This window comes from Rattus rattus, chromosome 2, assembly GCF_011064425.1.
Source record: "Rattus rattus isolate New Zealand chromosome 2, Rrattus_CSIRO_v1, whole genome shotgun sequence".
Lineage (NCBI taxonomy): Eukaryota > Metazoa > Chordata > Mammalia > Rodentia > Muridae > Rattus > Rattus rattus.
This window is the reverse complement of record NC_046155.1, coordinates 198,612,708-198,639,365: the sequence shown is the minus strand read 5'-3', so window position 1 is coordinate 198,639,365 and position 26,658 is coordinate 198,612,708. Positions and strand designations below refer to the sequence as shown.

General features: G+C 42.1%; 1 protein-coding gene across 1 annotated transcript in view; it reads right to left on the bottom strand.

The window, feature by feature from the left end:
- Plekhg1 (pleckstrin homology and RhoGEF domain containing G1) overlaps positions 1–26,658 on the bottom strand; it is a 197,319-nt gene that overhangs the window by 114,594 nt on the left and 56,067 nt on the right. Inside the window, exon 2 of the mRNA XM_032894795.1 lies at positions 12,164–12,672. Within this exon, the coding sequence (XP_032750686.1) occupies positions 12,164–12,571 (408 nt within the window). The 5' untranslated portion in view covers positions 12,572–12,672. The remainder of the gene's footprint in view (positions 1–12,163; positions 12,673–26,658) is intronic.

The following is a 26,658-nucleotide window of genomic DNA, read 5'->3' as shown; positions in this document are numbered from 1 at the left end:
TGGGGCACTGTGGTGCCGGACCTAGTGGGGATAAAAGACAACCTTACTTGTTTTATTTTTTATAGTTTTACAACAACACAGTTCCCGGGGATCTAACACACTGGCATGGTGTGGTATCTCGGGCATGAGGCACACATGTATGTTGTGCACATACATAGATGCAGGCAAAATACTCATACACATTAAATAAAACAAGCAACTCTTTTTAAAAAGAGAAAAAAGTCCAGTCATATCTGGGCCTTAATTCTCTAATAAAATTCATCAAAACTATCAAGGTGCTTTTACATCCAGTCCATAAGATTCATAACAGCAGCAAAATTACAGTTATGAAGGAGCAATGAAAATAATTTTATGGTTTGGGGTCTCCGCAACATGAGGAATGGAATTAATGGGTGGCAGCCTTAAGGAGGTTGAGAAGCTCTACCTTAGAGTGTTACTTTAGTCATTTGAGGAAGTCTTTCCCCTGGCTTGTTGGTGCTGGCACATCCCTCTACTTGCCGTAGGCTACGAAACCAAGTAATTAAGCTTATTTTAGACATGTAGGGTAAAAGGGCTCTTAGTGACAGCCTGGGCCTCTTGGGCAAAGACACAGGGTTTACTGTCTAGTGTTTGAAATATCTATTTTGGCAGCTCAAAAGACACACTTGTGTCTGGGCTGCATTCTTGAGAGCTGAGGCTGGTGGGGATGCGATCGCCAGTCATCTGTAGATTGGGGCTTTCTGAATTAGACTCATTTATGGAAGAAGAGGCTGAGATCAGACTGGCCATTTGTTTCTGGACACACAGCTGATTGTCACATGAGCCTGGAGTCCAGACCAGAGCTTTGTCCATTAAATCAACCCCAGTTTGACTTTACCCAAGTCAAAACCCTGAAAGAAAGGATTCATTTCACTATGAAATCCTTTTCATTTGTTAGGAATGAATTCCAATTACATACAGGTATGTAAGGTATATGCAGAAGTACAGCAAACTAGATGTATCCTGTAATTAAAAATACTTTTATTTTTAATTTGGTATGTATGTGTACACGGTGTGTATATGCGCATGTGTGTGTGAGTGCGTGCGTGCGTGTGTGTGTGTGTTTATGTGTGTGTAGGTATGTGTATGTGACTGCAGGTTCTCTGGAAGGACAGAAGTTGAATGTTGGATCTGCTGTCCTGCTGTAGTCTGCCCAGTGTGGATGCTAGGCAGTATTTACTCTTACCCACTAAGACATCTCTCCAGCCCATATAACATTCCCTTTTTAAAGTACAAATTTAAGGGTCAGTGAGATAGCTCAGCAGCTAAAAGCACTTGCTGCTAAGCTTGATGACCTGAGTTTGTTTGATCACTGGGAACCAAGCAGAAAGAGAGAAGAGACTCCTTATTTTATGACCTCTCTACACACACATACCACACACATACCACACACATACCACACACACACACACACACACACACACACACACACACACACACACACACACACATAAGTTAAAGTATAAAGTTAAGATTTTTGCTTTGTTTTAAGACAGGGCCTCACTATGTAGCTCTGCCTGTCCTAGAACTTACTATGTAGACCAGGCTGGCCTTGAACTCACAGAGATTCATCTGCCTTTGCCTATAGAGTGCTGAGATTATAAAGGCATAGGCCACTAGGCTTGGCTTTAAGATAATTTTCTTAGTGAAAACTTTGATATAGATATACAAATCTCTAAAGTCTACTAGAAACAATTGACTTTGTAGAGGAACTAATTGCATGACTAATAATTTAGTGAGAATGATGACTCTATCTAAAATATTGATTGTATTTTTAGCATTGTGTAAGCATTGTACATGCTGGATTTCATACTCCTGATCCCATTTTTCAGGTGGGAAAAAAAATCCTTTAAAACTCTTGGCAACCTGTGGGTTCCATTGGCAAGTGGCAAAGCAAGGGTCAACCTCATTCTGGCATCTTTGAAAGCCTGTGCTTTTATCTTTTCTTTCTTTCTTTCTTTCTTTTTTTTTTTTTTTGCACTCCATGAGGATGAGGGGGTAATTTATATACTGCCTTTAAAAGCTATTGTTTGCTCTATAACAACAACAACAACAACAACAACAAAAATCTCCCAAGGACCACGGACCTCTATGCTGAATGACTGTTGGACTGTGAGGATCATCAAGGAAAACTTCCCTCAGCCTCACGGATGTATCCCATCAGTCTCAGCGGCAGCTCTCGTCGGGCCAGAGCTAGGATGCTCCCATGGTCCTCCTGAGCAACCTCGGTACTAGAAAAACCCCCGCCTAGGTTTCTGTTGTTCCTCCAAGCCAGATTTCTCAAGCGATAGTTTTTAATTGCTCAAGTAATAGCCCCTTTGAACTGTTTATGAGGGCTCGCTATCCCAGGTATGAATCTAGCTGATGACCAATAATTGCCCACATCGCATGAAGGGTCATTATGATGTTTGATTAATTCCTGTTTTTGAAGTGGGAATTTTCTCTAAATGGGACTGACACAACGTCAGCTTTGAGCGTTCTGAATGGCTTGGATACGGGTAACTTTCCATATTCTAACAGAGTCCTTCTTGTCCTCTTTTGCTTTAAATAGGACTTGGGACTTGGCAGGTGGCTCCCATTTCGGAATAGAGGTTTGAAAAATGGGTCTCCAGAGGGACCAGCTAGTTGGCCAGTGGAAAGACCTGGTCTTGCAGGGGAAGGAAAGGTAACTTTTCACTTCAAAAGTGACCTATAGTAGAATTATTGGGGGAGGGGTAAGCTGTGAATTGCTTTTGCCTCACCTTGGGGTAGGAGTGAGCCTAAACATGGATTCCTCTGCCTTACAGTCTGGATTTGCTCACTAAAGGTTGACAGGACAGCAAACTCTTTCTCACATATCCATGCTCTATGGTTTCTTTGTTAATGCCAGAGGCATAGAGAACTGAGCAAGAAAAATAGCTTGCTTCTGGGAAACTTCATTCAGAGTCTTCATGAGGGCTCACCTTAACGGGTACCTATGAGGCATTTGCTTCTAGTTTGTTCTCTTCTACTTGGTTCTAAGTGGCTCTGCTCTGCCACCCTTCTCCCACCATGCTGGACTGATGCCTCTGAAAACTGTGAGCCAGGTGTTTTTGTTTATATTTTAACATTTAAAATGATTTTTTTTAGCAGTTCTATTCAAGATGTGGAGTCAAAAGGCATCATTGGTTTTAAGTGGTAAAGTGAGCTTCATGGAGAAGGGAGGTATTGAAAACGAAATGAGAATAGTTAATGCTAAAGCACCTAGATAAGGGACAAGACACATAATAGACAAAGCCGGTCTGTGTTATGGAGCGGGGCTGCTTGGCCACTTGCACTGTCTTCAGCTCTTTCTTATGAGCTGGGTGAATTCTCTCACATAATTCATTTCACCAGGTACAAGCAACTTGTTTTATTTGGCAGACCCATCTAGCCATAGGAAATTTCTCCCAAAGGCAGGTTGGTTTATTCAGAACGTAATCTCCTGAAATTTATAATTTTCTCCCCTACTCACTGTAACAGAATATTCAAGATGGCACATACCCAGAAAGGTAGCATGACTCTAGTCCAATGGAAAGGACTTGATTCAGCAGATCTGCAGTAGGGCTTTGCCCATAGGCAGACTTTGAAATGAGTGACCCTTTCGTAGACCAGTAAAAGCGGCTATTCAGTTGCCTGCATTAATTTAAGTTTTTAAGATACCTTTTCATTTCAGGGAAAAAAATCAAAAATAAAGGCTCAGACACATTAGTAGAAAGGGACCTTTTAGTTGTAATCACTCTGTAGCACTTAGTTGGGCAAATGGAATGTCTCGGTTACATCAGAGACAGCACAGCTTCTCTCAATGTCTACTTTCCCATGACTGTTTTTTCCTTCAGTTCATCTACTTCTGAATTCACATATGGGAAATATTCGATTATCAAAAGTTCATGGGTAAATTTAGTCTTCCTGGTGTGCCAACAATTTCTGAGGCAGTAAAGACTGTACTTGACCCAAGAATAGTCAACCAAATTGGGCAAATCCATCCAAAAAGAAAACTTTTTCTGAAATTATTTGTATTTCTAAGCAAACAAATCACTTTCAGAAATGAGTCAACTCTCACACTGTGGAGATAGAGTGAAATACTCTTTTTTTTTTTTTTTTTTCAGTTGAAATAGGATCACATAATCCAAATTGGCCTCAAACTTGCCACTTGCCACCTTGAGCGTTTGCTCTTGCTTTTATTTCCTAAATGCTGGGATTATAGGTCTGGGACACCATACCCAGTTTGCATGGGGCTGGAGATGGAACTTTGGGGTTTTGTGTATGCTCGGCAAGTACTCCTCCCTTGGAGTTACAACTGAGATACCTGTAAGCTGATTTTTGTTATGCAGTAAAAATAAAAATGTCACAAGGATAGTTGCGGGAGTTGTTTTTAGTCTTGTGCATTACTTCACAGTAATGGAAGACCATCCATACAGCAGGTGGAATAGTCTACACTCTTCAAGCCTAGGCGACGGGTGGTCAGACCTGTTTAGGATAACTTATGATATCCCAAAGAATAAGTCAGTCAGTTCTGATAGAAACCTTGTTTTACAATATAACATTTGACTTTAAATTTCCAAGGTTTCCTTTGTTCATGCAGCTGCTAGAAGGAAGTCAGGAACATGAACACATCCCTTGACCACTCACCAGCTACTGTCATGTTGGTCTTTATTCTCCATGCACACATCAGTGTGTTTTCCTCCATCATAGCTCACGAGCAGAGACTCTACATGTTCCTCCAAGGTCTCTGTCCTTAGAGCCTATCTTACAATAATTTTCTTTTGTTCCTTCCCTTATGTTTCTGGGTTCTCATTCTTTTCTTGCTTCCTATTATTGTCTCCTTTTCACACACAGGCTGGGGCAGGGGAAATCTGGTGGCTTCCGCAATCACCTTTTTCTTCCAGGTCACATATAATATTTGCAACAGCATGTATTTGTTAACTATTTGTCATGTATAAATGATGGCTCAATTTTTGTTACATTCCTTTTTCTGAAATGATCTTCCAGTGGAAGTTTTGGGTACTAACCCCATTCTCCCATAATTCCTGCTCCCAAGGAGATTTTCCACACAGAATGTTTTCAAAGAACACGTGCAGTCTATTATGCCTGTTAAAACCTCTACATCTCTTTCCCTCTAGCATCTTCCTTTCCTTTGGTTGGGCTTTGGATCTCAGCCACAGGAGTTAGAACAATACCTGACTATAGTCCCTCTGCAGAGCATGCACTCCTATAACCAGAGGACAACAAGGAAGACAACCCTAGGAGTTGAATCTGCCTCTGGATCACCAGCACCCTGGATAGTCTGAGACTGATGATCCCAAGTATTCATTTCAGCCTCAGGCTTCAGGAAACATGTCAGGACTATTAGAAACTCAAGAGCAAGCTGTTCACTGTCTGAGAGGTAGTCATTCTCAGTGAGATTTTAGAATGTTAGTATATCTATAACTGTTTCCCACATTGGTGATTCTGATGTGACTGTTACCAAATTCTTCAGTAGTTTAAAAGCCATAGCCTGGTGAAGGTTAACAACACACAGAGGCTATTTTCTGAGAAGCTCACTCTTAAAAAGATACATGTTTACTGGGGTTTTTATGGGATGCATCCCATAATGCTGATCTGGGTAGTACATTGCTTCTCCTTATACTAAATCAATTTCAACAATCCGTCTTCTCATGGTTTACTTTATCTTCAAGTACTCATACATATCAAGATGCCTATAAAATTCTCTCTCTCTCTCTCTCTCTCTCTCTCTCTCTCTCTCTCTTTCTCTCTCTGTCTCTCTCATATTATTTGTTTCTCTGTGTAGCCCTGGCTGTCCTAGAAATCACTCTGTAGACCAGGCTGGCCTTGAACTCAGAGATTCGCTTGCTTCTGCCTCCCTCCCAAGTGTTGGGATCAAATGCATGTACCACCACCTAGGACTAAGACTCAAGTTCCTTAAGGATTTAAGCAATGTGCCAAGAGCCTTGAAACTCTCACTGACAATTTTGGTAAATATTTGGTGGCTGATAGGTTAGTTCCTTCTAATCCTTAATTCTCTTCTAACCAGAAGGTTCCCAAAATGCTATCAATGTAAACACAGACTGTGCCTTCAAAACAGGCTGTACCAGAGACCCTCTCTTTTAGCTTGAGGATTAATGATACTTTTGATTTCCAAATAGCCTTACTGTAAGTTGAATGGATGGGGATGGTAGGAAAGCAAAGAGTGGAGGTGGGAGTCAGTGTATAATTAGAAATGATGAGAAAAGTATAGAGAAGAAGAGCAATAAAAAGATACATTGGTCTGAATCTTATCTGAGCCCTAAAGGAAGGCATCATTTGTAATATTTTATGAGGATATACATATAAAATTTATGTATATATTTCAATGCCTGCTATATGATAAATACATTTCAGTTACTGCAAAGGTCAATTTTAGTGATTTCACTGTGACAAAGACATATTTAGGAGATTCAGAAGCACAGGTAACACAGCAGGTTTATAGCCGTTGGGTTCTATTAGTTGAGACAATAACATCAGCACAGAAGCACTGCTGCCATCTCTCCTGCTCTCCTCTTTAATATTTTGGTGATGGTGTGGGGGATATAATGCTGTAGGTTTGTCAGTAAGACTGCCTTACTTATAAAATGCATAGTGACACCAGTTGTTGATGAAAATGTCTTCTGCCTTCTTTGGGCACAAAACTAGAACACAAGTCCCTGCCTCCTACAGAGTCTGGTGTGAGCATATGACAAGGGCCTCCTTCCCACACTGGCTTGAAGTGAGTGAAAGGAGTGACACTCACAGGTCTTCTGTGTTGCTAGAGGAGTTGGGACATGAGAGTGAGGCAGGGTGGGGACAAGGGGTCAGACAATAGTACAGATGACAGTGACAATAATGAAGGACAGACACAAAGTCCAGTCTGTGTGCAGTACATTCTATGACAAACACCACTGAAGAAGTATCTTCTACACAAGCAGGGCATGGTTAGCTTCACTTCTAAAGGATCATGAGTCTCAACTGATTTTAACAAAGACCCCACGCACTCATTATGAGGAGAGTTCTTAGAAGACAGATCGAAAAGAGGCACCCACCTGAAGGCACTCAGGTACCACATTAAGCAACGTCACATTGATGAGATTATGCCAAGTATTACAGCACAAGTTCTTTATTAAATCAACCCACAAAATAGGTTTTCATTAAAAAAAAAAGACATTATCCCTTCTAGGTTCTACTGTCTAGGAGGGAGCAGATTTTCCTCCTCAGTATTCAAAAAGACTCCAACCTAAAAGAACCTAAGCAAAGAAAATGACAAGGAAAGCTCTGACAACCTTTCTGGATAGCCTTCTACCTCAGTCCTCAGCCATTTCTCCTTTACCATTTCTACCTTAGCCTTCTACCTCAGTCCTCAGCCATTTCTCCTTTACCATTTCTTAGCCTTCTACCTCAGTCCTCAGCCATTTCTCCTTTACCATTTCTACCTTAGCCTTCTACCTCAGTCCTCAGCCATTTCTCCTTTACCATTTCTACCTTAGCCTTCTACCTCAGTCCTCAGCCATTTCTCCTTTGGGGTCTATGTAGGGCATAGGCTGCTCCAAAGAATTCCCACACAGCCATTTGATTATGGTAGAGACAGACCATGCCATTCCAAACCTAATAGGTCTGCCTTCCCCTGGATCACTTAGAGCTAAGCCTTGTTAGAAACTGTCTCCAGATTCTACAACACACTGTTGTCCTTAAGGGCAGGGTGTCCTAGAACAAGGGCCATCTCAGATTCCATTTGTCCCAGTCACAGATGCCTCGAAAGGCCCAGAGCACAGCATCTGGACAGAGCTTGCTGCACAAGCTCCCCAGGCCTGGGCTTGGGTTTCTTCTTTCATTCTGTATAAACTAGAGAGGAGTGCTATTCATTGTCCATCTGACCAATGTGATACCACTAATACTTCTCTCTAAGCTACAGTGCCAGGCAGAGTAGCTTTTCATGAATCTGCTGTCAGTACGATATGGAAATAGGTCTTCATTCTTTATGTGACACTATCTACTCAATAAACAAATGTACTATAAGTAAAAGTTGACTCTGGAAAATTATTTGGTCAGCTAAAACTTTTTACTTTATTCTATTTTTCTTTTCTTTGCTTCCTTCTTCCCTCCCTCTCTCTCTTTTCTTCTTTTCTCTTCTTTCTTTCTTTCTTTCTTTCTTTCTTTCTTTCTTTCCTTCCTTCCTTCCTTCCCTTCCCTCCCTTCCTTTTTCTTTCTTTTCTTCTTTCCTTCCTTCCTTCCTTCCTTCCTTCCTTCCTTCCTTCCTTCCTTCTTTCCTTCCTTCCTTCCTTCCTTCCTTTCCTTCCCTTCCCTTCCCCTTCCTTCCTTCCTTCCTTCCTTCATTCCTTTTCTTTCTTTCAAGCAGTATCTCATGAATTTCAGACTGGCCTTGAACTCACTACATTGCCAAGAAGGATCTTGAAATCTGCATTCTCTTGCCGTTACTTTGCAAGGGCTAGGAATACAGCCATATGTAACCACATCTGCTTTTATGTGGTGATGTGGCTTGAACCTAGGGCTTCGTGCATGTTAGGTTCATATTCTACCCACTGAGGTACAGCCATTGAGCAAGGCTGAGTGTTTCCAATGAAGATATTCTTAAGCTTTGACTGTTAGTGATACCTACAGCATGCAAGTTTATTGTGGCGTTCGTTATCCACATTCCCACCAACAGATGAATGGATAAAGAAAATACATCATATATGCACGAAAAGCATAAAATGATGTCATCTGCAGGGAAATTGAACTGGAGATCATCATGCTAAGTGATAGCTGGAGCCACCAAGGTAAATGTCACAATTTTTCTATATGCAGAATCAATCTTTCTCTCCTTCTCCCATTTCCTGCCCCCATGTACACATGTGAAAGCAGAAGAGAAACTATTTGGGGGAAAGGAAGGCAGACAAGGGAGGGTAATGGGGAACAAATATGAACGAAGAAGATTATTATTATGTCAGTATGAAAAAGTCATGGTAAAACCTGTTAGTTTATATGATCAATAGCATATTGTATAAGTTGGTCCACTATAAGTAGATCACTATGTAGGTCCTGTGGATTGGACTCAGGTTGTTGGACCCATCTCACCAGTCCTTACAAGCAATACTCCAAGGCTTTGACTGTTAACATTTTGGGCATTAAAGCTGTAATAAGTTTTTTTTTTTACATACTTTACAGATAAAGGTACTTGAAAAGCATTTTAAGTCTCTGGTATATAATAGGAGGAAAAGGTTATACTTATTTTATCGGCTTCCCACCCCGCACTAAATATGCATGTCTTTGTACATCCCCAGAGATGACCTAGTTTGTCACCTTAGAGTTCAAAGACACCATTGGTAGGGGGTATGTAACTCCCAATTACCCAGCATTATACAACATTCTGAACTATTTTAAAATTCACCAAAAGGGTGAAAGAGGCTGTGAACTCTATCTGAGGTCTAATCTCAGGAGGCTCTCAAAGGCTCTTTTATAAATCATTTAGAAAGATTAAAAGAATCCTACCTTTGACCAGTCAGTCAAAGATGCATTAAACATGAAAGAGACTCTCTGGCTATGGAGTCCATCTCTCCACAAGGTGCAAGGTTGGCTATTTTCCTTTCAACTTGTTTTAGTGTTTATTTTCTCACTTCATTGGTGACTGATGAAAATATAGGAAGGGAAGAACCATCCACTGCACCTTAGAGTACGGGTGACAGTCAAAATCGCATATTGCCTTTTTGAATGCTAGCCATGAAATGGCTAAGATGCCGAAAGGAAAGCTGCAGAGGATAAAGCAGTCACTGTGGACAATGGCAAGGGGTCCAGAGAGTCATGAAGAAAATAAAAATGCAAGGAATAAATAATAGGGAGAGAAGGCCGGCGCATGTTATCAAATGTTCCAAAAGCTTTAGGATTCAGTATTGACATGTGGAGGTCATCATGACTGAGTCCCTATCTGGTAAGAGAAGGAAAAATTTCATCTATGTATTTTGGATTAGTTTAATACGATGTCTCTGCACATGGGACAGAAGGTATTGTCTATATAACCAGCATGTAGAACCCAACCACCCAGGTTAGAAGGTTCTCTTCTTAGAAATCACTTAGCTGGGACAAATCTAACTGCATTCTGCAAATGTCTCTTAAAGCAGTGTCCGAATCAATGATGTTCACAAAAATTCCCCTGTTCACAAATCCTAACAAGAAAACCTACATGTGAGTTGTAGAGGTTCTGTTTACACGGCTAACATGTACCCAGCCCCAGAAAAATTCATTCACCTGGGCATGCTACTGATTCATGATACAGAAAAGAGTACAAGATGTAAGCTGGGTTCAGAAAGCTGAACCTCTTTCCTGATCGTGCTGTGTGCAGAGAGGGTTAAGGTCTGCAGAGGTGAGGCAAGAATGCTTGGATGGCCTCAAACAGCACTGACGGGGTCAAACTTGGATAGGAAAAAACACCTCTCCCTGTCTGCTCGCTCATCTGTATCTAATTTCTTCTCTCCCTGTTCTATCAAGCAACCTTGACAAAAGAAAACAAAACCAAGAGTTTCATGGAATAATAGTTGAGTAAACTCCAGGTTTCTCTCCCAGTAAGATGAGTTTTGATTAAGTGGGAAAGTTACTAGGAAAATGATAGAAGAGAAAAAAAAAATAAACCCAGCACAAACCAATAACAACTTTAATCACACTAAGTTTCCCCAGAGGTTGTAAAATTGTTGGCGGTTTCAGAGGTACTGTACCAATGACATCATGGTTGAAAGTTAGAAATTGAGCCTCTTTGGTCTCCATTTGGTACCACATATTGTTCTGGTTGAACATTAGTTGACTTTCTATTTTTACTGCGAGTGATGTCATAACTGTTTTTAGGACAGTGTCTGGCTCTGTCATCTGTGGAACTTGACACATGATCATGCTTCTGAATGTCTTTTTTTCTAAAGCTGGAAGCATGCGTGTATTTGGTGGAGAATGTGCTCATTGGCAAATATTCCACAATATTCTGAAACATATTTTTGATTGAAAGTCTAAACCAGAAGCTAGCATGTGGCACACACCTGTAAGTGCCAGTGTGAGAGACTGAGGCGGGGGGACTGTTTCAGATCAGGAGTTTGAGGCCAGAAAAAAAAAGTCTAAAACAGGCTTTAGGTACTGAAAAAAAGAAAAAAGAAGGTATTTGATCTATCAGTAGGCAGCAAAATGAGTAACTTTGTAATACATAGATTTACCCTAGAAATACTAATATTCCTAACAATGAGATAACATCTGAACTCTATTTAATATTTATCCCTAGAGTCTGATTGGTAACTCATAGCCAAATTAATAACAATTTCCAGGAGATGTGATTTGCCATATAATTGAGCTAGTTCCCACTGAATAATTTATTTGAATAATTCATATGGTAATAATTTATGTAAAATCATGCAAAAAAGGTAAACAAGAAAGAAAAACAAGACAAGTCCCAGGACTTTCTTCTCCCCATTCACTCTCTTCTTCCAAACTCCAAGCAAATGAGGGCCCAGCACAGAACAATGGCCTTAGGTAATGCATGTAATCAGCAGGTGGGGGGTGGGGGGGGGGTGGGGTGGGGGGTGGGGGTTTGGGGGGTGTGTGTGTGTGTGTGTCTTTGCAAGGCCTACCTTGCAGGCCCCACACTCCAGGACACAGAAATCACAACTGGAGTGTGTGTGTGTGTGTGTGTGTGTGTGTGTGTGTGTGTGTGTGTGTGTGAGCGCAGAATCCAGCTATCAGTAGTTTCAGAAACTTCTAGATACACACAGACAGTTGTGGTACAGGTGACAACAGTTGAGTTTAGCTACATCTATCATCTACTCAGAAGCCTGGGGTCCCCTCCCTTTAATTATCATCTGCTCCTCTAGCTGAGAGGTACCCTGAGATGTCTGGGGTGGAATTTTGTGGAACAGTATGCTGGCTGACTACATGCACAGCATCATCATCATTGCTCCCGACACACTGCTGGTTTGCTCTGCAAATATTAACTGCTCCATTGACCAGGTGACTGCAGTAGGTTTCTCTTCCTTTGTTTTACAGTCTTCCTCCCGCATCATAGAAGACATCACTCCCAACCCAAATGAAATTCTTTGCTTTTCTCTATATTTTTGCAAGCCTATTTTTCCTGCTTGACAAATTTACAAGTCTTTAGAGTCTGCCTTACCTCCACGATGCTTTTTAGATCTTGCACGTAGGTCCTCTCTGTCTCCAGGATTTCCTGTACAACTCTATCCACATAGAGGAGCTTGGGGCTGGTGGCCGAGTCTGCAGTGGTTTGCGGTGTGCCGTTCGTGTCCACTCTCCACGGAGCCCTGGGCTGCTTCTCACCGACTCCATCCATGTTTGGTGGCCCGGCGGGGTTGTCCCTCTGCAGCTCGCTGCTGGAAAATGGTTGCGCTGGTACCAGCTCCAGCTTTATGGCCCCAGCTTCTTTATCCTGGTGAAATAAGCCCAAGTGGCTATTTGAAACCAAAGTCATTCTGCTGCCAAAGGAACCATGGCTGTCCCTGGAGGAGGCCGAGGATGAGGTGGAGCCGAAGCTGATGGGTCGGTCACTGTCGGAAAGCTCCATAGTTTTTCGTTCTGGGCACTGAGAGGGTTCAGTTGTGGTCCTTGGATCTGGAACTCGACTTACAGCTGATGGCACTTCCAGCTGCAAACGGCGGTGCCCATCTGCTTCCGTTGCAGGGGGATAGAAAAGACAGAAGAAAGGTCAGTGATCGTCCTCTCAACAGAAGAAGGGTAAAACCCACTCCAGGCGCAGAGCATCATTACCAAGAGGCAGCAAGTTAAGTGGGAAAGGCAGACTGCGATGCTGAGGAGAGCTTCTGCTTCCTTGCATCCTCTGAGCCTGCTGGAAAGGCAGCCTCAGGCTCTTCCCTAGACCTCCTGACTTTGAATCTGCAACCTAACAGACTGCTGAGTGAGCCAGGGTGCCCAAGACTGTGAGAAGCAGGACATCCACAGCATCCTCTGTCTAAGTGTGACCACCTGCACTGACTTATATAAGCAGGTGAGTCCAGATGTACAGGCTTAAAGGCTCCTCGGACAGGACATGAAGAACAGGCAACTTTAATTAATATCACGAGTGGTTCTTAAGTGCAGAGAAAGAAGACAGAGTCTTACAGGATCTTGAGAAAGGTTGTTTTAGACTTAATTTCACCATTTTAAAGCAAGGGGCCTGGGTCCTGGAGACTTGGTTTAAGTGACACTGACTGACACACATTTCATTCCATCTCAGCACTGAAAATAGAGATTCGGGCTCTTTTTTTCTAATAGCAAGGCACCCGTGCGTGCGCACACGCATGCACGCACATACAACCCAAACTAAATAATACCACTGACACTCTGCAAAACAGACCCCTCACCTAAAAGCCCTTCTTAAATGAGGATGCTTAGGCCTGCTAGCTAGTCAGCTGGTAAGGATCACCTGGTAATGGACAATCTGACTTTGATGCCCAGGATCACAAGAAAGGAGAAAGCTGACTCTGCAAGTTGTCTCACATTTCCAACTGACCCAGAAGATGCTTTCAAAATGGCCACGTGGCACCTCACTGTATCATTCTTCCTATAGTGTGCGCTCTCTCTCAAAAGTAAATAAATAAATAAATAAATAAATAAATAAATAAATAAAAGTGTCATGAGAAAACTGGCCAACCTAAGAAAAACAGACAAGGTCCTGTTGCATCTCTCAAGTGACAATATCCAAGAGCTATTGGAATAATTCCGGCAGCCCACACACCAAAGTCATAAAACAACATTTTTAAGTTAGGAACTAAATGCTAGCAACATGAAGCACATTTGGGTTGTTACCATTTGTGAGACAGCATAAGATGAGACTATCTGCCAAACGGAGAGGTGTCAATATATGTGGTACAGAAGAATTATCCTAGGTTCAAAATGGGCTGTACCTGAACTTAGACGTTCCAAAAATCATTCTTATAAAACATGCGAGAATCCAGATTTTTTTCAGCTATAAGACAGGAAAAGTATTTTTGCCCCATATTAATGTGATTGCAACTTAGGATAAGGGTTTTGATTGATAATGAAACTGTCAGGTCACCTCACTAACAAAAATCCCTGTTTAGCTGAGAGGTTTTATTAGAAATGAGAGTGGCGCTGAGGAGAGTGGTTGTGGAGATTTATGCTGGAAAGGTTATAGCATGACAGATATATAAGAATAAGATCAATCTTCATTTTTGATAGGAATGTGAGCTTGTTTTGACTCTGTAGTAAAGATCAAACAGCTGGTATCAATCTTTTAAGAATATAAGTCCTTCTGGTTCCTATTTTTTTTCTAGATTATGTGTACAGAAGATATTAGTGCCAACTCACAAAGTCAAATGTTAAAATTGTGAATACAACCCGAAGGTCCTCACTTTCATTGACACCAAGGAACGATAAGAAATACCTAGGCAGTGAACACATGCAGTATGGCCGCCAGCACATGGTATGAGTTTGCTGTGAATTTTTAAAGATTTTGAAATATGCTTTCTGCTTGCTTTGTAACAACTTTATAGCCCATAAAATATGGATTGGTTTGCAGTTAAAATGCACTTGACCCAAAAAGCTTGATCCAACTTGAGTGTGGCGAAGATCCAAGAAGTGGCCATGCATTCAGACATACTTGTTGCAGAGTACACTTGCCAAAGTCCAGAGCTGCTCTATGAAAATCTAGAATGTGATAGGCTGGGGAGATGGCGCAGTGGGTAGAAACAGTTACTGTGCCAGCATGAAGATCTGAGTTTGAATCTCTGAACCCACATAAAGCTTGACACAGTAGTATGTGTCCATAACACTCAAGATCCTATAGTGAGATGGAAGGTAAAGATCGAAGGGTCTCTGTAAATTTGCAGGCCACCTAACTTGGTCTGTGCAGGTTCAAACACACACACACACACACACACACACACACACACACACACACACACAGAGAGAGAGAGAGAAAGAGAGAGAGAGAGAGACAGATACATACCAAACTCACACACACATTCACAGAAATATACACAGTCAAACACACATAAATACACTCAAACATGCACACACAGGCACATATGCATATACTCAAATATACATTCATACACATACTCATGCACACACTCAAACATACACACAGGTGCATGCACATTCACACACATACACATACTTAAACACACATATTTACACACATACACACATTTGAACCAGACACCACACATTCATACTCATTTACACTCATACACATTCACTACAGTCAAACACACTCAGAAACACATACACAGGGACAAACATATACATACTCAAACACATACCACACACACACATTCACACTCATATACATTCACACACACTCACACACACACACACACACACACACACAGGCAAACACATACACCATATACACATTCACGCACACTCAAACACACAGGCACACACACATATACATACTCAAACACATAAACCACACTCACATTCACACACTAACACATAATACAGTCACACATACAGACACATGTACACACACACACACACACACACTCCTATACTTACAAACTGTAGATGCAGTCAGATATCTTTCAGTGGTATCTATCATAATTGTGACCCTGATATTGATCCCACTGTAGGGAATGGCTACTCTCTTGAGAAATTAAGGTCCCAAAGGTCCAATGAGTCTATGATAGGGTCAACATAAATTGGCTATGTTCAACACCAAAGGTCAGGACATCTGGAAAGTTCTAGGTAAAAAAATTGACCCCTCTAGATGGGACGGGGTGATTTTTCAGGGCCAGTCCCCACTTACTAACTAGGCAAGAATCATTCTTCTCCCTGGTCTTGAAACCAGTCTTTAACATAGTCATAGGACATGTACCACTATGTTAACAGGATGAATGATGAATGAATACAACAGAGAACCCCATTTCTTTCTTATCATTTCCTTTGTTGACTATCACTCTGAGAGATGAGCAGAGATAAAGTTGATTCTGGAGTCTAAGTTGTGCCACTGTGGATGGGAGCACCTTTGAGACATTTTCAAAGGTAGGAAAAGGTGGTAAGTGACAATGAGGTTGACATATATCTGCTCCTGGGTCATTCTTAAACAGACACATGAATGGGTCCTGGTCTAAGGATGCTCCTAATCCAGAGCACCGAAGCCCCTGGCACCAGCCTATTGTGTAATTGCTAGTGAGATACCTTACACAACAGAATCCTGCAGAGATCTGTAGTATTCAGCCAAGCTTACTTGGTTAAGTATCTTCCAAAGCTACCAAAGACAGAAATAATTTAAAATCAGCCCAAATAATAGCATGTGGTTTGAGGCTGTCCTTGTTAATGAGCACCATCTTTTATGTTCACTATGGCTCAGAAGGTAATTATAGTTTTTCTCATTTAAGGCAAAATCCCTCATAAGAACTGTCTCGTCTCGCCCTCACCTCCCTCAAAATAATCAACAATCTCTTTTGTCTGGATTCTTCTTTCTATTGTAAATCTTCAATGATTTAAGATTTATAAAATTCTGCTGCTCAACATAGCCACTAGCTCTGTGGGACCACTGAGCACTGGAGATGGGTAGTCCAGAATTGAGGTGAGCAGAACATATTGAATGTATGTTGGATTTAAACATCAATATGAAAAAAATTATCAAATTCTTCATTAATAATTTTGATCATCTGTTGAAATGGTATTTTAGAATAGTGAGATACTTTTCATAATCTTATTAAACTTTTACCGGTGTCGTTTTGCCTTTGTAAATGTCACTACTAGCAAATTTTAAACCCTATGAATAGCCTGTGCATATTTTTATCAAACAAAGTTTATGTTGAAATCATCTAGATAACTGCATTAGTATGTAAGATTTAGGAGTGGAGAGGAGGCTCAGTGGTTAGAAGTACATACTGCTCTTGCAGAAGACCTGAGTTTGGTTCCCCTCACCCACATTGGATAACTCACAGCCAGGGGTAACTGTGGGGTTTGTTTGCTGTGTATTGTAATGCTAAGTGTGGGCCCCCAGGACCTGGTTGCCCCAGAGAGGAGAGAGTCCAAACTGTGCTATGTGACCTTGCCTCCAAGTTATTTTTGATTGGTAAATAAAGATGCCAAGAGCCAATAGTTGGGCAGAAAAGACACAAGGGTTGAGGGTTCCTGGGCTTATGGGGTTGGAGAAGAACCATGAAAGAATGACAAAGGGAAGGGGAGGGGGAGGGGGAGGGAAGAGGGAGGGAGAGAGATATGAAGAAGAAGAGGAAGAGGAAGAAGAAGAGAAAGAGGAGGAAGAGGAGGAAGAGGAAGAGGAAGAAGAAGAAGAGGAGGAGGAGGGAGAGGAGGAAGAAGAGGAGGACGAGGAGGAAGAAGAGGAGGAGGAAGAGGAGGAGGAAGAGGAGGAGGGAGAGGAGGAGGAGGAGGAGGAAGAGGAGGAAGAGGAGGAGGAGGAGGAAAGAATGAGTTAGGTGAGTCAAGGAAGCATGACCCTGAGGGTTGGCTGATTGTAGTTGAGTACCTCAGATGAGAAACATAGTAAGTAATAACTTGGGGTTATAGATAGGAAAAAGATTTTAATGGCAAAACAGGCAGATCTCTGTCCTGCTCTTGTGCTCTTAAGCCTTATTGTAAGTAATAAAGTTGTGCATCTTTTGTTCAAGAACTGAATGATCAAAGACAGGGTAGAACCCCTGGATCTGGATTCAACATTTCTACAGCATATAACTTCAGCTCTGGCAGATCCAATGTCCTCTTCTGGGCACTGTAGGCATCTGCACACATGTGCACATAATCTCACACAGACACACATACACATAACTTAAAATTATACTGATTCAAAGATTTACATTTATATGCATATCCATGGCTCAGATAACAGTGAATGGGATGATGGGAGCCTTTTCTTTATGACTGTATTCATGCATGTAAAATATTGTTAGGAGTAAGGAGAAAGAGAGGGAGCGAAAACTTCTGAACCCAGTGGAGTGGCTGATTTTCCATGGCAAACTGAACCAGGTGGAATCTCTGCTTTGAATGAAAGCGTAACATGTGTACACCACTCTGCTTTCTTTCCTAGAGCTTCATTCTCTCCCCAAATCCCAAACTGAGGACTAGTATTAGACAGGTTTGGAGAACTTGACTCATGGGCATCCAGTTGATCTTTTGGCCATTACTACTGCGAAATAAACCAGTTTTACCCACACGGTCATGGCCAGGCACCTTCTGGTGAGCTTGTAGTAGTTGTGGGAGAAGCATCTGTAAGGGTCCTGGAGGCTTGCTAACTCTGGATGTAAGCACAATGACTCTAGTGCCTCCAGCATGGTGAGCAGGAAGGGAACTGGAGCTTCCAAACCACCATAGGAAGAAGCTGACTTCCTAGAGCTGCCATGCTGGGGACAGCAGCAGTGAGACACGCTGGGAAGTCCAGGGGTGTTCGGAAGCCCTCGCTGCTCCAGTCCCAGCTTCTGGAGTGAATGAGCAGCCCATGCATTCCCACCATGTCCAATGAACAACCCCACAGAACCCAAGTCAGGAAAAGCACTTGGCAAAGTGTCTCCTGAGTTCTCAGCTCAAGGAAGCCTGAGATTATAAACGACTATCGCTGTTTCTAACTCCCGAGGTTTGGGAGTGATTTGGTTTACGGTAGAGATTACCTAAGAAGATTCACCTGCTGTAATAAAAATTATACATCAAGATTGCCCATAGCCTCCCCCACAGAATCCTCGACGTTTATGTATTTCATCATGTTTACAAGGTTTCATAAAGATAGAATAAGAACTGAATCAACCTCAGAGAGGTTGGGTTCAACAGTGACCATAGTTGGACCATGAAACAGAGACTACAGTCTGACTTCTAGTCTGCCACAGGGATTCACAAACTATTAGGGCAAAAGGAGTTTGGAGGTGAGAAAATAGAGAACACATCCTAAGCTACTTATTTAAAGCACTTGGTATCTGTACCCAGAAGGCTTTCATTGTGTGTGTGTGTGTGTGTGTGTGTGTGTGTACATGTGTGTATATGTGTGTGTGCATATGTGGTGGGTGTGATATATGTGTGTGTTTGGTATTTGTGATATGTGAGGTATGTGTGGTATGTGTGTGTGTATGTGTGTGGATGCATGTGTGTGTGTTTGTGTGTGTGCATGTGTGTGTGAATGCGTATGTTTTTGGTATTTGTGGTATGTGCAATATGTGTGTGTACATATTTATGTATGTATGAATCTATCTCCTATTATACATACAGATAAAGATCAAACAGTAGGCAAAAATTGAATCGTGGCATATTTTCTTCCAGTCAGAGCATGCGTGTGTTTGCTCTGGTTCAATGTCCTTTTAGTTGACCACAATCATTGGTTCCGTCCCCTGATAGTGAAGTAGCTGGACAGGTGGCCTTCCCTGGTCCCATACAACCTCCTCAGTGTGACTCCAACACGGAAGTAACCAGAAGGTCACTAGCTGATGCCCACATTGTCCATTCCTAACTGCAGTCAGGCACAAGTAAAAGCCTCATGTTAGCAACATGCTATATGGCCAGGCAAGTTTATTGCTGACTTTGCTGTGGAAAAACGAAACAAACCACCAACCCCTATTTTTAATTTCAATGGAAAAGAAAAAAAAATTCCAGTTTCACTTTGAACAGCGCTTTCTTGTTTGCATGGAACTCCTGGTCTCAAGCAGTAAGTGAACAAGCACCATACACCAGCCTTATCTGCATGGAGCACACCTCTGTCCCCAAACATTGCTGTTGTTTGCAAGGAGGCACAAAACAAAATAACATTTTCTTAAAGGAGGAGGAGGAAGGATGGAATTCCAAGGGATTGACAATAGCCCTTGGCAAATAAATCCCTCCCCAAAGTACATTAAACACTTTCTTCATGAAAAAGGTGGAAGAGAGATTGCACTTCCTAACAATAGGGGTCAGAGTAAAGAAACCTTCCAGACAGCACAATGTAAAATGATTACATGTCAGGTCCTCTGTGTTCCTTAAAGGGAGAGGACGCTGGGTATTCAAAATACATGGCCAAGGAAAGATGAATGGTTTATTAATGTGGCCTGAAATTTAAATTTTAGATACCAACTTACTGCCACAAAAAAGGATGTACTGTAAAATACTAACATGACTTTTCCCAAGTAGAAATGCATTCTTTTCTTTGACTGTTTATCTAAAAATATCTCTTTTCTTCAATAACCTTTCAAATAACCTTCCAAAATCTGCCCAAGTTACTTAAGGGAATTAAAACCACAGCCCCCATCTGTATCAAATATATGAACATTTTAAATGAAAACAATTTGATTTTCGTATGCAAAAATATGATAAATCTAAGCCTGTACACATTAAACACGTTGACATCACAAAGTTGAGAAAATTAGTAGGACCGTATAAAGTTAATTCCAGATAATAACATTGAATACAAGCCCAGCTGTATTTTTTTCCCTACCAATAGAACACTCAAAAACAAACTGCATCTCCATCGTTCACTTTGGTTGCCTTGTGCCTCAGGCTGAGCTGCACTGCTGCAGCTGCCAAGCATAAAGTCCGCAAGCATTCATTTTATCCCCTCCAGCTCGGCTCACCAGAACCTCAGTAAAAAAGGATATTAAAGCGTGTGTAGCAATCAATGCACACTTGGAAGTCTCTCCTCCGAGTCGAGAACATGAGCTCTTCAGTTATTTCAAACTAACTTTAAGGGGAGATCAAAGCCAAACTAAGCCCAAACAAGCAAAAACAATTGAACACAGACTTCAGTTCAGATGCAAAGGGGTGGGAGAAAGATAATCTGGATGAATTCCATTGTCAGAAAACTTCAGGGCATGCATGGTGTTTGCACCGGGACATGTGTGCCGCATACCCCAAAGCTTCTGTCCTTACAGTGTTGTAAAAAAAAGCCCCCCTGTGAGAGTTTCTCCCCTTTCTGCAGCGGCTGCTGCTTCAGCTGCTCAGAGAGGGAAGAAACTGGTGTCAGTTCCCTGCAAACACCTCCACAAGCACCTACCTGCTCTCCACCGAGGCTGAACACGGCTGTCTTCAGCTGGTGCAGCGGCTGCACTGGGCGCTCAGTCAGGTAAGACAAGAAGCCCTTACTAGTCTGTGCAGCGTCTTGCACTGAAATATTGCATGAGTCAGCTTTTATCTTTCAAACCCGACACACAAAGGCTTTACAAAAAACCTGATTCGCAACTTTCTGGCTGCCTTTCCCCCCCTCGTGCATAGACCACAGACTTCAGCATCACAGAGAGCCTTAAATGAAACATGACATCATTCAATTGAGAAATAGGACAATAGACACCCACTGTGGGTAAGTCGAAAACTGAACACTTCTCTGAGAGACACCCTACGGCTTCCATTCTTTTGTGCACATCAAATGCAGCCCACAGCCTGAAAGCCCTTTGGCTTTTACCTTCTGGCTCTGGCCACAGTTCTCCACAAGCCCCATATTAAAATGAGCTGGAGTTCTGGCGGTCAGATATTTTTCAAGTTCATTTCCTGATTTACAAGCCTGTTTGAAAGTGAATCATGCAACTTTAACAGAGCTTTTAAAAGGGGTGTTCAGGGCTGACTAGCACCCAGTTCAGGGTGCCCTGGATAACCTTAGTCTGCTAGCTAATATCCCATACATCTCAGTCAACAGTTATAATGGAATACATTTGCATTAGACTTTAAACAAGAGTTTTAAAGGTTCTGCCTGTAAGCAAATGCCTAAAATCAAAATGCACAGGGTGGGTTTTTTTTTTTTGAAAAACAGTTAAATTCTATTATATGTATAAATACTAAGTAATAAATACAGAATAATTTAATTCCCATACTTCAGTAAATTGGACTTATTTGAGATTTTAAATTTCCCTAGGGCCACTTGTCTTTAAAAATGTTACCTCTCTCTCTCTCTCTCTCTCTCTCTCTCTCTCTCTCTCACTCACACACACACACACATACAATAAAGCTAAATAAAATATTATGTGTAGCTTGAGATAAAACTCCAATGCCAGTTTATATTTATATTTATATTTATATTTATATTTATATTTATATATTTATACCCAAAACTGGATCTTGTTCATCTCATACTTAACCTAAAACGATCACACGCTTTTCAGTGCACTTTCCACTGAAAGCCTTCAGCTGTGGTTATGAGAACCAGCACTCGAAGATCATCTCTAATACAGCAATTTCTATCGTGCCTATTAGGTGATTTGGAAGTAACGACATAATAGGATAATTTGTGTTAATGCCTGTTTCCTTTGAATGGGTCTGTGTGCACTCGGGCTTCTCCACTCCATCGATTCAGGCAGCTGGAAGACACTGCAGTGGGATGCTTGTTCTCTCACATCTACCAGATCAACAGATATCGACATCGTGAGGCCCGGATGCTAGAGATCTGGTGAGAGGAAGGCCCCTCTCCCAACCCCACCTGGGGAAGCTGCCTTACTTTTCCTTGTTTGACCACCATAGTGGTCTCTTTGTCCTTATCAGTGTTTGCGAACCCACACCAGAGCCCAGATACATCCTCCTTTCCACTGCGCCAAATCCTCCTCCTTCGTACAATTAAGTTCCTATCTAAGTCTCCATAGCCACCCTCACTGTGTGTGGTTCCTCCTGGCCTAACAGCTGCTTACTACACTCAGAGTAAGCTTTGCATAGTCTCGGATTTAATCGTTTTTTGTCTTCTCTCCCATCCCTGGACAGTCACAACTGAGGGAGGTAGGCGATTTTCCCATCCTGTAGATTTTAAACTCTTAGACAGAAGAAATATACAGAGGTGTTTGTTGGCTCAGATGTCGTCTGTGTGTAGAGTCAGGTATCAAATTAACGATTTCCATCTTCCAAAAGAATGTTCCTGGATCTTCCCCTCCCCTGAACATGTTGCTGTTTTTAATATTTCTAAGAGCTGCTGTATGAGTTACAAGGAAACATTACAGTCTAGCTGCTTTGTGTGTGCCCAATAGGCAATGGCTACATTCACCTGCTGGACAAGTGATGGCCCCAGAGGACAGATCTGAGGGAAAGTACAGGCCAGGCCACTCCTATGGGGCAGTCCTGAGCTAAGTTATCAACAACTCCTGTTTTCTGAAGACACACATGCACACACGCATGCATGCACCGCACATACTGCACACACACACCGCCACACAGTTTGTGTCTTTCTATTTATCCCAGGATCACAATCTTTTGCAAAATGAAATTAACAGGTTCCTAGCATATAGGGCCAGAGAATGGATAACAGCAGAGAGGAAAAGAAGAAATCGGAAAAAGTCACATCTTAAGGTTGGAGAGCCAGGGGCCTTTCACCTCTCATCTTTCACCCCTTGATCCCATTTTCTTACAGTCTAGCTGCACTCCACTGGAACAAAGGCTTTGCATTCCAGCTCCCAGTGCACTTACCAGTTAGCCAGACTGGTAACAGCTCTAGGAAGGAGATTGCTATCTTGTCACTGCTTTCTGTGCACATAGCAAGAAAAGAAGGCGTCCCATTGTCCTTGCCAATTCTTGCTGCTTAATTCGCTTGTGAACATTACCACCAAATGAAGAGGTAAGATTTGCTCAGCAAACTTTCTCTCCAGACACAGTGAGCTTAGTCACATGTTAATACACATGTATCGTCCCTAGTGGATAAAGATACATTTTTGCACTTCTAGCACTGGTGCAACCAGGAAGAGGGGACTCTTCCATGTTGTCACCTGGAATGAGGGATGGAGACTCATCACACAAAACGGACATATCTAGAGTAACTAGAACATAAGCTAGCAAGAAAGGAAAACTTGGGCCAGCAGGTGGTCTGAAAGTCAGCAATGTGAGAAAGTCCTCCATCAGTAAAAATACAAAACCCTTCCTAGAGTTTGCCACAGCTTGGAATCCATCCCACTGCAAGGTGATTTATTCCTGGCCTGAATGCTCAGGATCGATAGGGTTTCAGAATGTTTTGGATTTGAAGTGTTCATATATACATTATCTATCATGGACACAGACACAATGTTTTCATTTTCATAGCATATACACCTGCGTGCATAGATTGAAATTAATTCTAGACATCATTTGTCATACTTTGGTGCAGGAGATGAAGTTTTTGTGATCTGGAATTTTCCATTTGTGACATCATGTCAACAGTCCAAATATTTTGAGATCCACCTGTTTCTTCTGACTTCCAAGTATTTCAGAGTCAGGATTTCAGAGTAGAATATATAACCTATGCTAGAAATTGAGTCTTGAGCTGGGGAGATGGCTCTATTGGTAAAGTCTTTTACTTGCAAGCGTGAGAACTGAGTTCAGTCTCTAGCGGGGATGATATGTGCACACAATCTCAGTGATATGAGATGGGAGAAGGTGGGTGGGGCCCTGTCCTTCACTGGTGAGCTGCGGGTTCTGTTCCTCAAATTTTAGGCCAATAAAAGACTTTATCTCAAGCAAAAGGTGGAAGGTGCCTGAGAAATGACACCCAGAGAGATCTTCTGGTATCCACATGTGTATGGACTCAACCAGGAACATGTGTGTGTATGTGCGCGCACACATACACACGCACACACATGCATGCACATGATAAAAAAGAGAAAGAAATATCTCAAGTCTTTCTTAGTATAGACAAAAGCTATGAGTGAAAACTAAGGCTTCCTGTAGGAAAGGATCATGGAGTTATTATCCCTGTGCCAAGAATTAGCCTGCCCATTCTACTAAGAACTACCCTGGGGTGTTAGCAATGAGACTACAGTGGTTTTGTCTAGTTATTTGGGATAACGAGAGAAAGTATGCCTGCAGTATAGCCAGCAAGGCTTCAAGGCTGGCCCCACTGAAACACTGCAAATTCTGAAGCCAGCTAACAGTGCCAAGAAGCTAGATAAGGGATGTTCCAGAGACGCCAGGAAAGGAAAAGGGGGCTTAAGAAAGGAGTTGGTCTCAAACCATACAGGGTCAGAAAAATTTATAAAGTTGCATCCTGGTTTCAGATATAAAGCAGCCGGAAGTTGCAGCAGACACTTAAAAGCATATGTCATAGTTGCTATATAAAGCATAACAGCCGAATGCTGGAGAGGTTTGCAGGGAAGAAGCTTCTTTGGTTTTAGATACTACCGCCATCTCCCCATTTTCTAAGACAGCCAATGAAATCAACTCTTTCTGAAGCACGGGCTTTCACAATGCATCCCCAATTTGTGTTTAGTGTATTAGAAGTTTTTCTTCGGCATACAGGCAAAGTAGATATTTTTACGTTTTCTGAATACATCACAGAAAAAAAAAATGTGACAAACATGAACATCAACAGCATCTCCCAAACAGCCCACATCTGCTTAGGAGTCCCTTTGAAGAATACACCAACATTCTCCTGAGGGTGAGTGGCAGTGAGCTAACCCCCTGTGCATTGCAGAAACTCTGCCTACATTCTAAGCCCAGAAAATATCCCCAGTTATGAATCTACTTATGGTGGCTACACGGGTGTGTTTGACCACACAGTTGATCAAACAAAGGGCGACTTGGCAATTTTCTTTCCAAAGGGCTGTTTGTAAGTCGAAATGGCATCTGACTTTGTTTCTTCCTATTTTGAATTATTTGCTCTCAGTAGAAGATATGGATATAAAGCATCTGCCTATTGGAGAAATGTGAAAGTTTTTTCTATTTGCGCTGGAGAACTAAATCCACTGAGAGAAACAGAACCACGCACACTAGTTACTTACGTCAATCAACGGAAAAGTCTAGTTCCTTCCCCCAAATTCCCATTGCACCATCTTTAAGAGCATCTCTGGAGGACTCACCTGATCCCAGCACTTGGGAGGCAGAGGCAGGTGGATGTCTGTTGAGCTCCAGGCTGGCCTGGGCTACAGAGCGAGGTCTAGTCGTGCCTTGGCTACACAGAAAAATCCTGTCTCAAAAAACAAAACTAAGCAAACATCGAGCAAACAAAATCTGCAGCACCTGCTTCTTTTCAAACACTGGGTTTTACAGCCCACCCTCCCAACTGACTGAGGATTTAGTTTCTCCCTTCCACTCCTACCATGATCCGCCATGCAGGGAATGTGGTGGCCAACTTTGCTTCTGGAATTTCAAATCTTGCTCTGTTGCAGGTGTCTGGACAAATTCTTGTCTCTGGGCTGAAGACAAGCTAAGGCGCTACCCTGCATTCTCCTTTTGTTAGGACATTGTCCTTTATTCTCCAGAACATTGAAATAAAGTCTTTGTTATTTCTGAACCAAGCAGTTTTCAGATAGCAAGTAAGCAAATATGTTACAAATAGCTTCTTGCTTTCAGTCATCTCTCAGGCCCATCTTTAAGGACAACACCTCTGGAGGACTCTCCCTACAAAGCACAATGGAAGAATTATCCCTGGAGAATGCAGTTGGCTTTTAGACACATCCCTCCCCACCCAGTCCCAGGAGATAACACACATCAAACCAATTCAGAGCCAGAGGCATTCCATACAATCTATTCTTCTGCAAACACTGACACAATATACTTGAACTTGAGCAGGGGCTTGGATGTGCAGCCGAAACCCTATAGTTTTATTTCCAAAACTCAAGTTAAAAAAGAATCTGTAGAGTTTCAGAGAAGCCCCCATTTCCTGCCCCTGTTTGCTAGCTTCCCCCTCTCCTTGCCAACACAGCTCCCTGAGGCACGCTGGGGTGAGAGGAAGACTCCATGGCCAGCTGCTTCCCAACTGTTGCATAAACCCATTGAAGGTAGCTTCAGAGACAGTTACCAGAACAGCAGAGGTGAAGGTATAAGCTT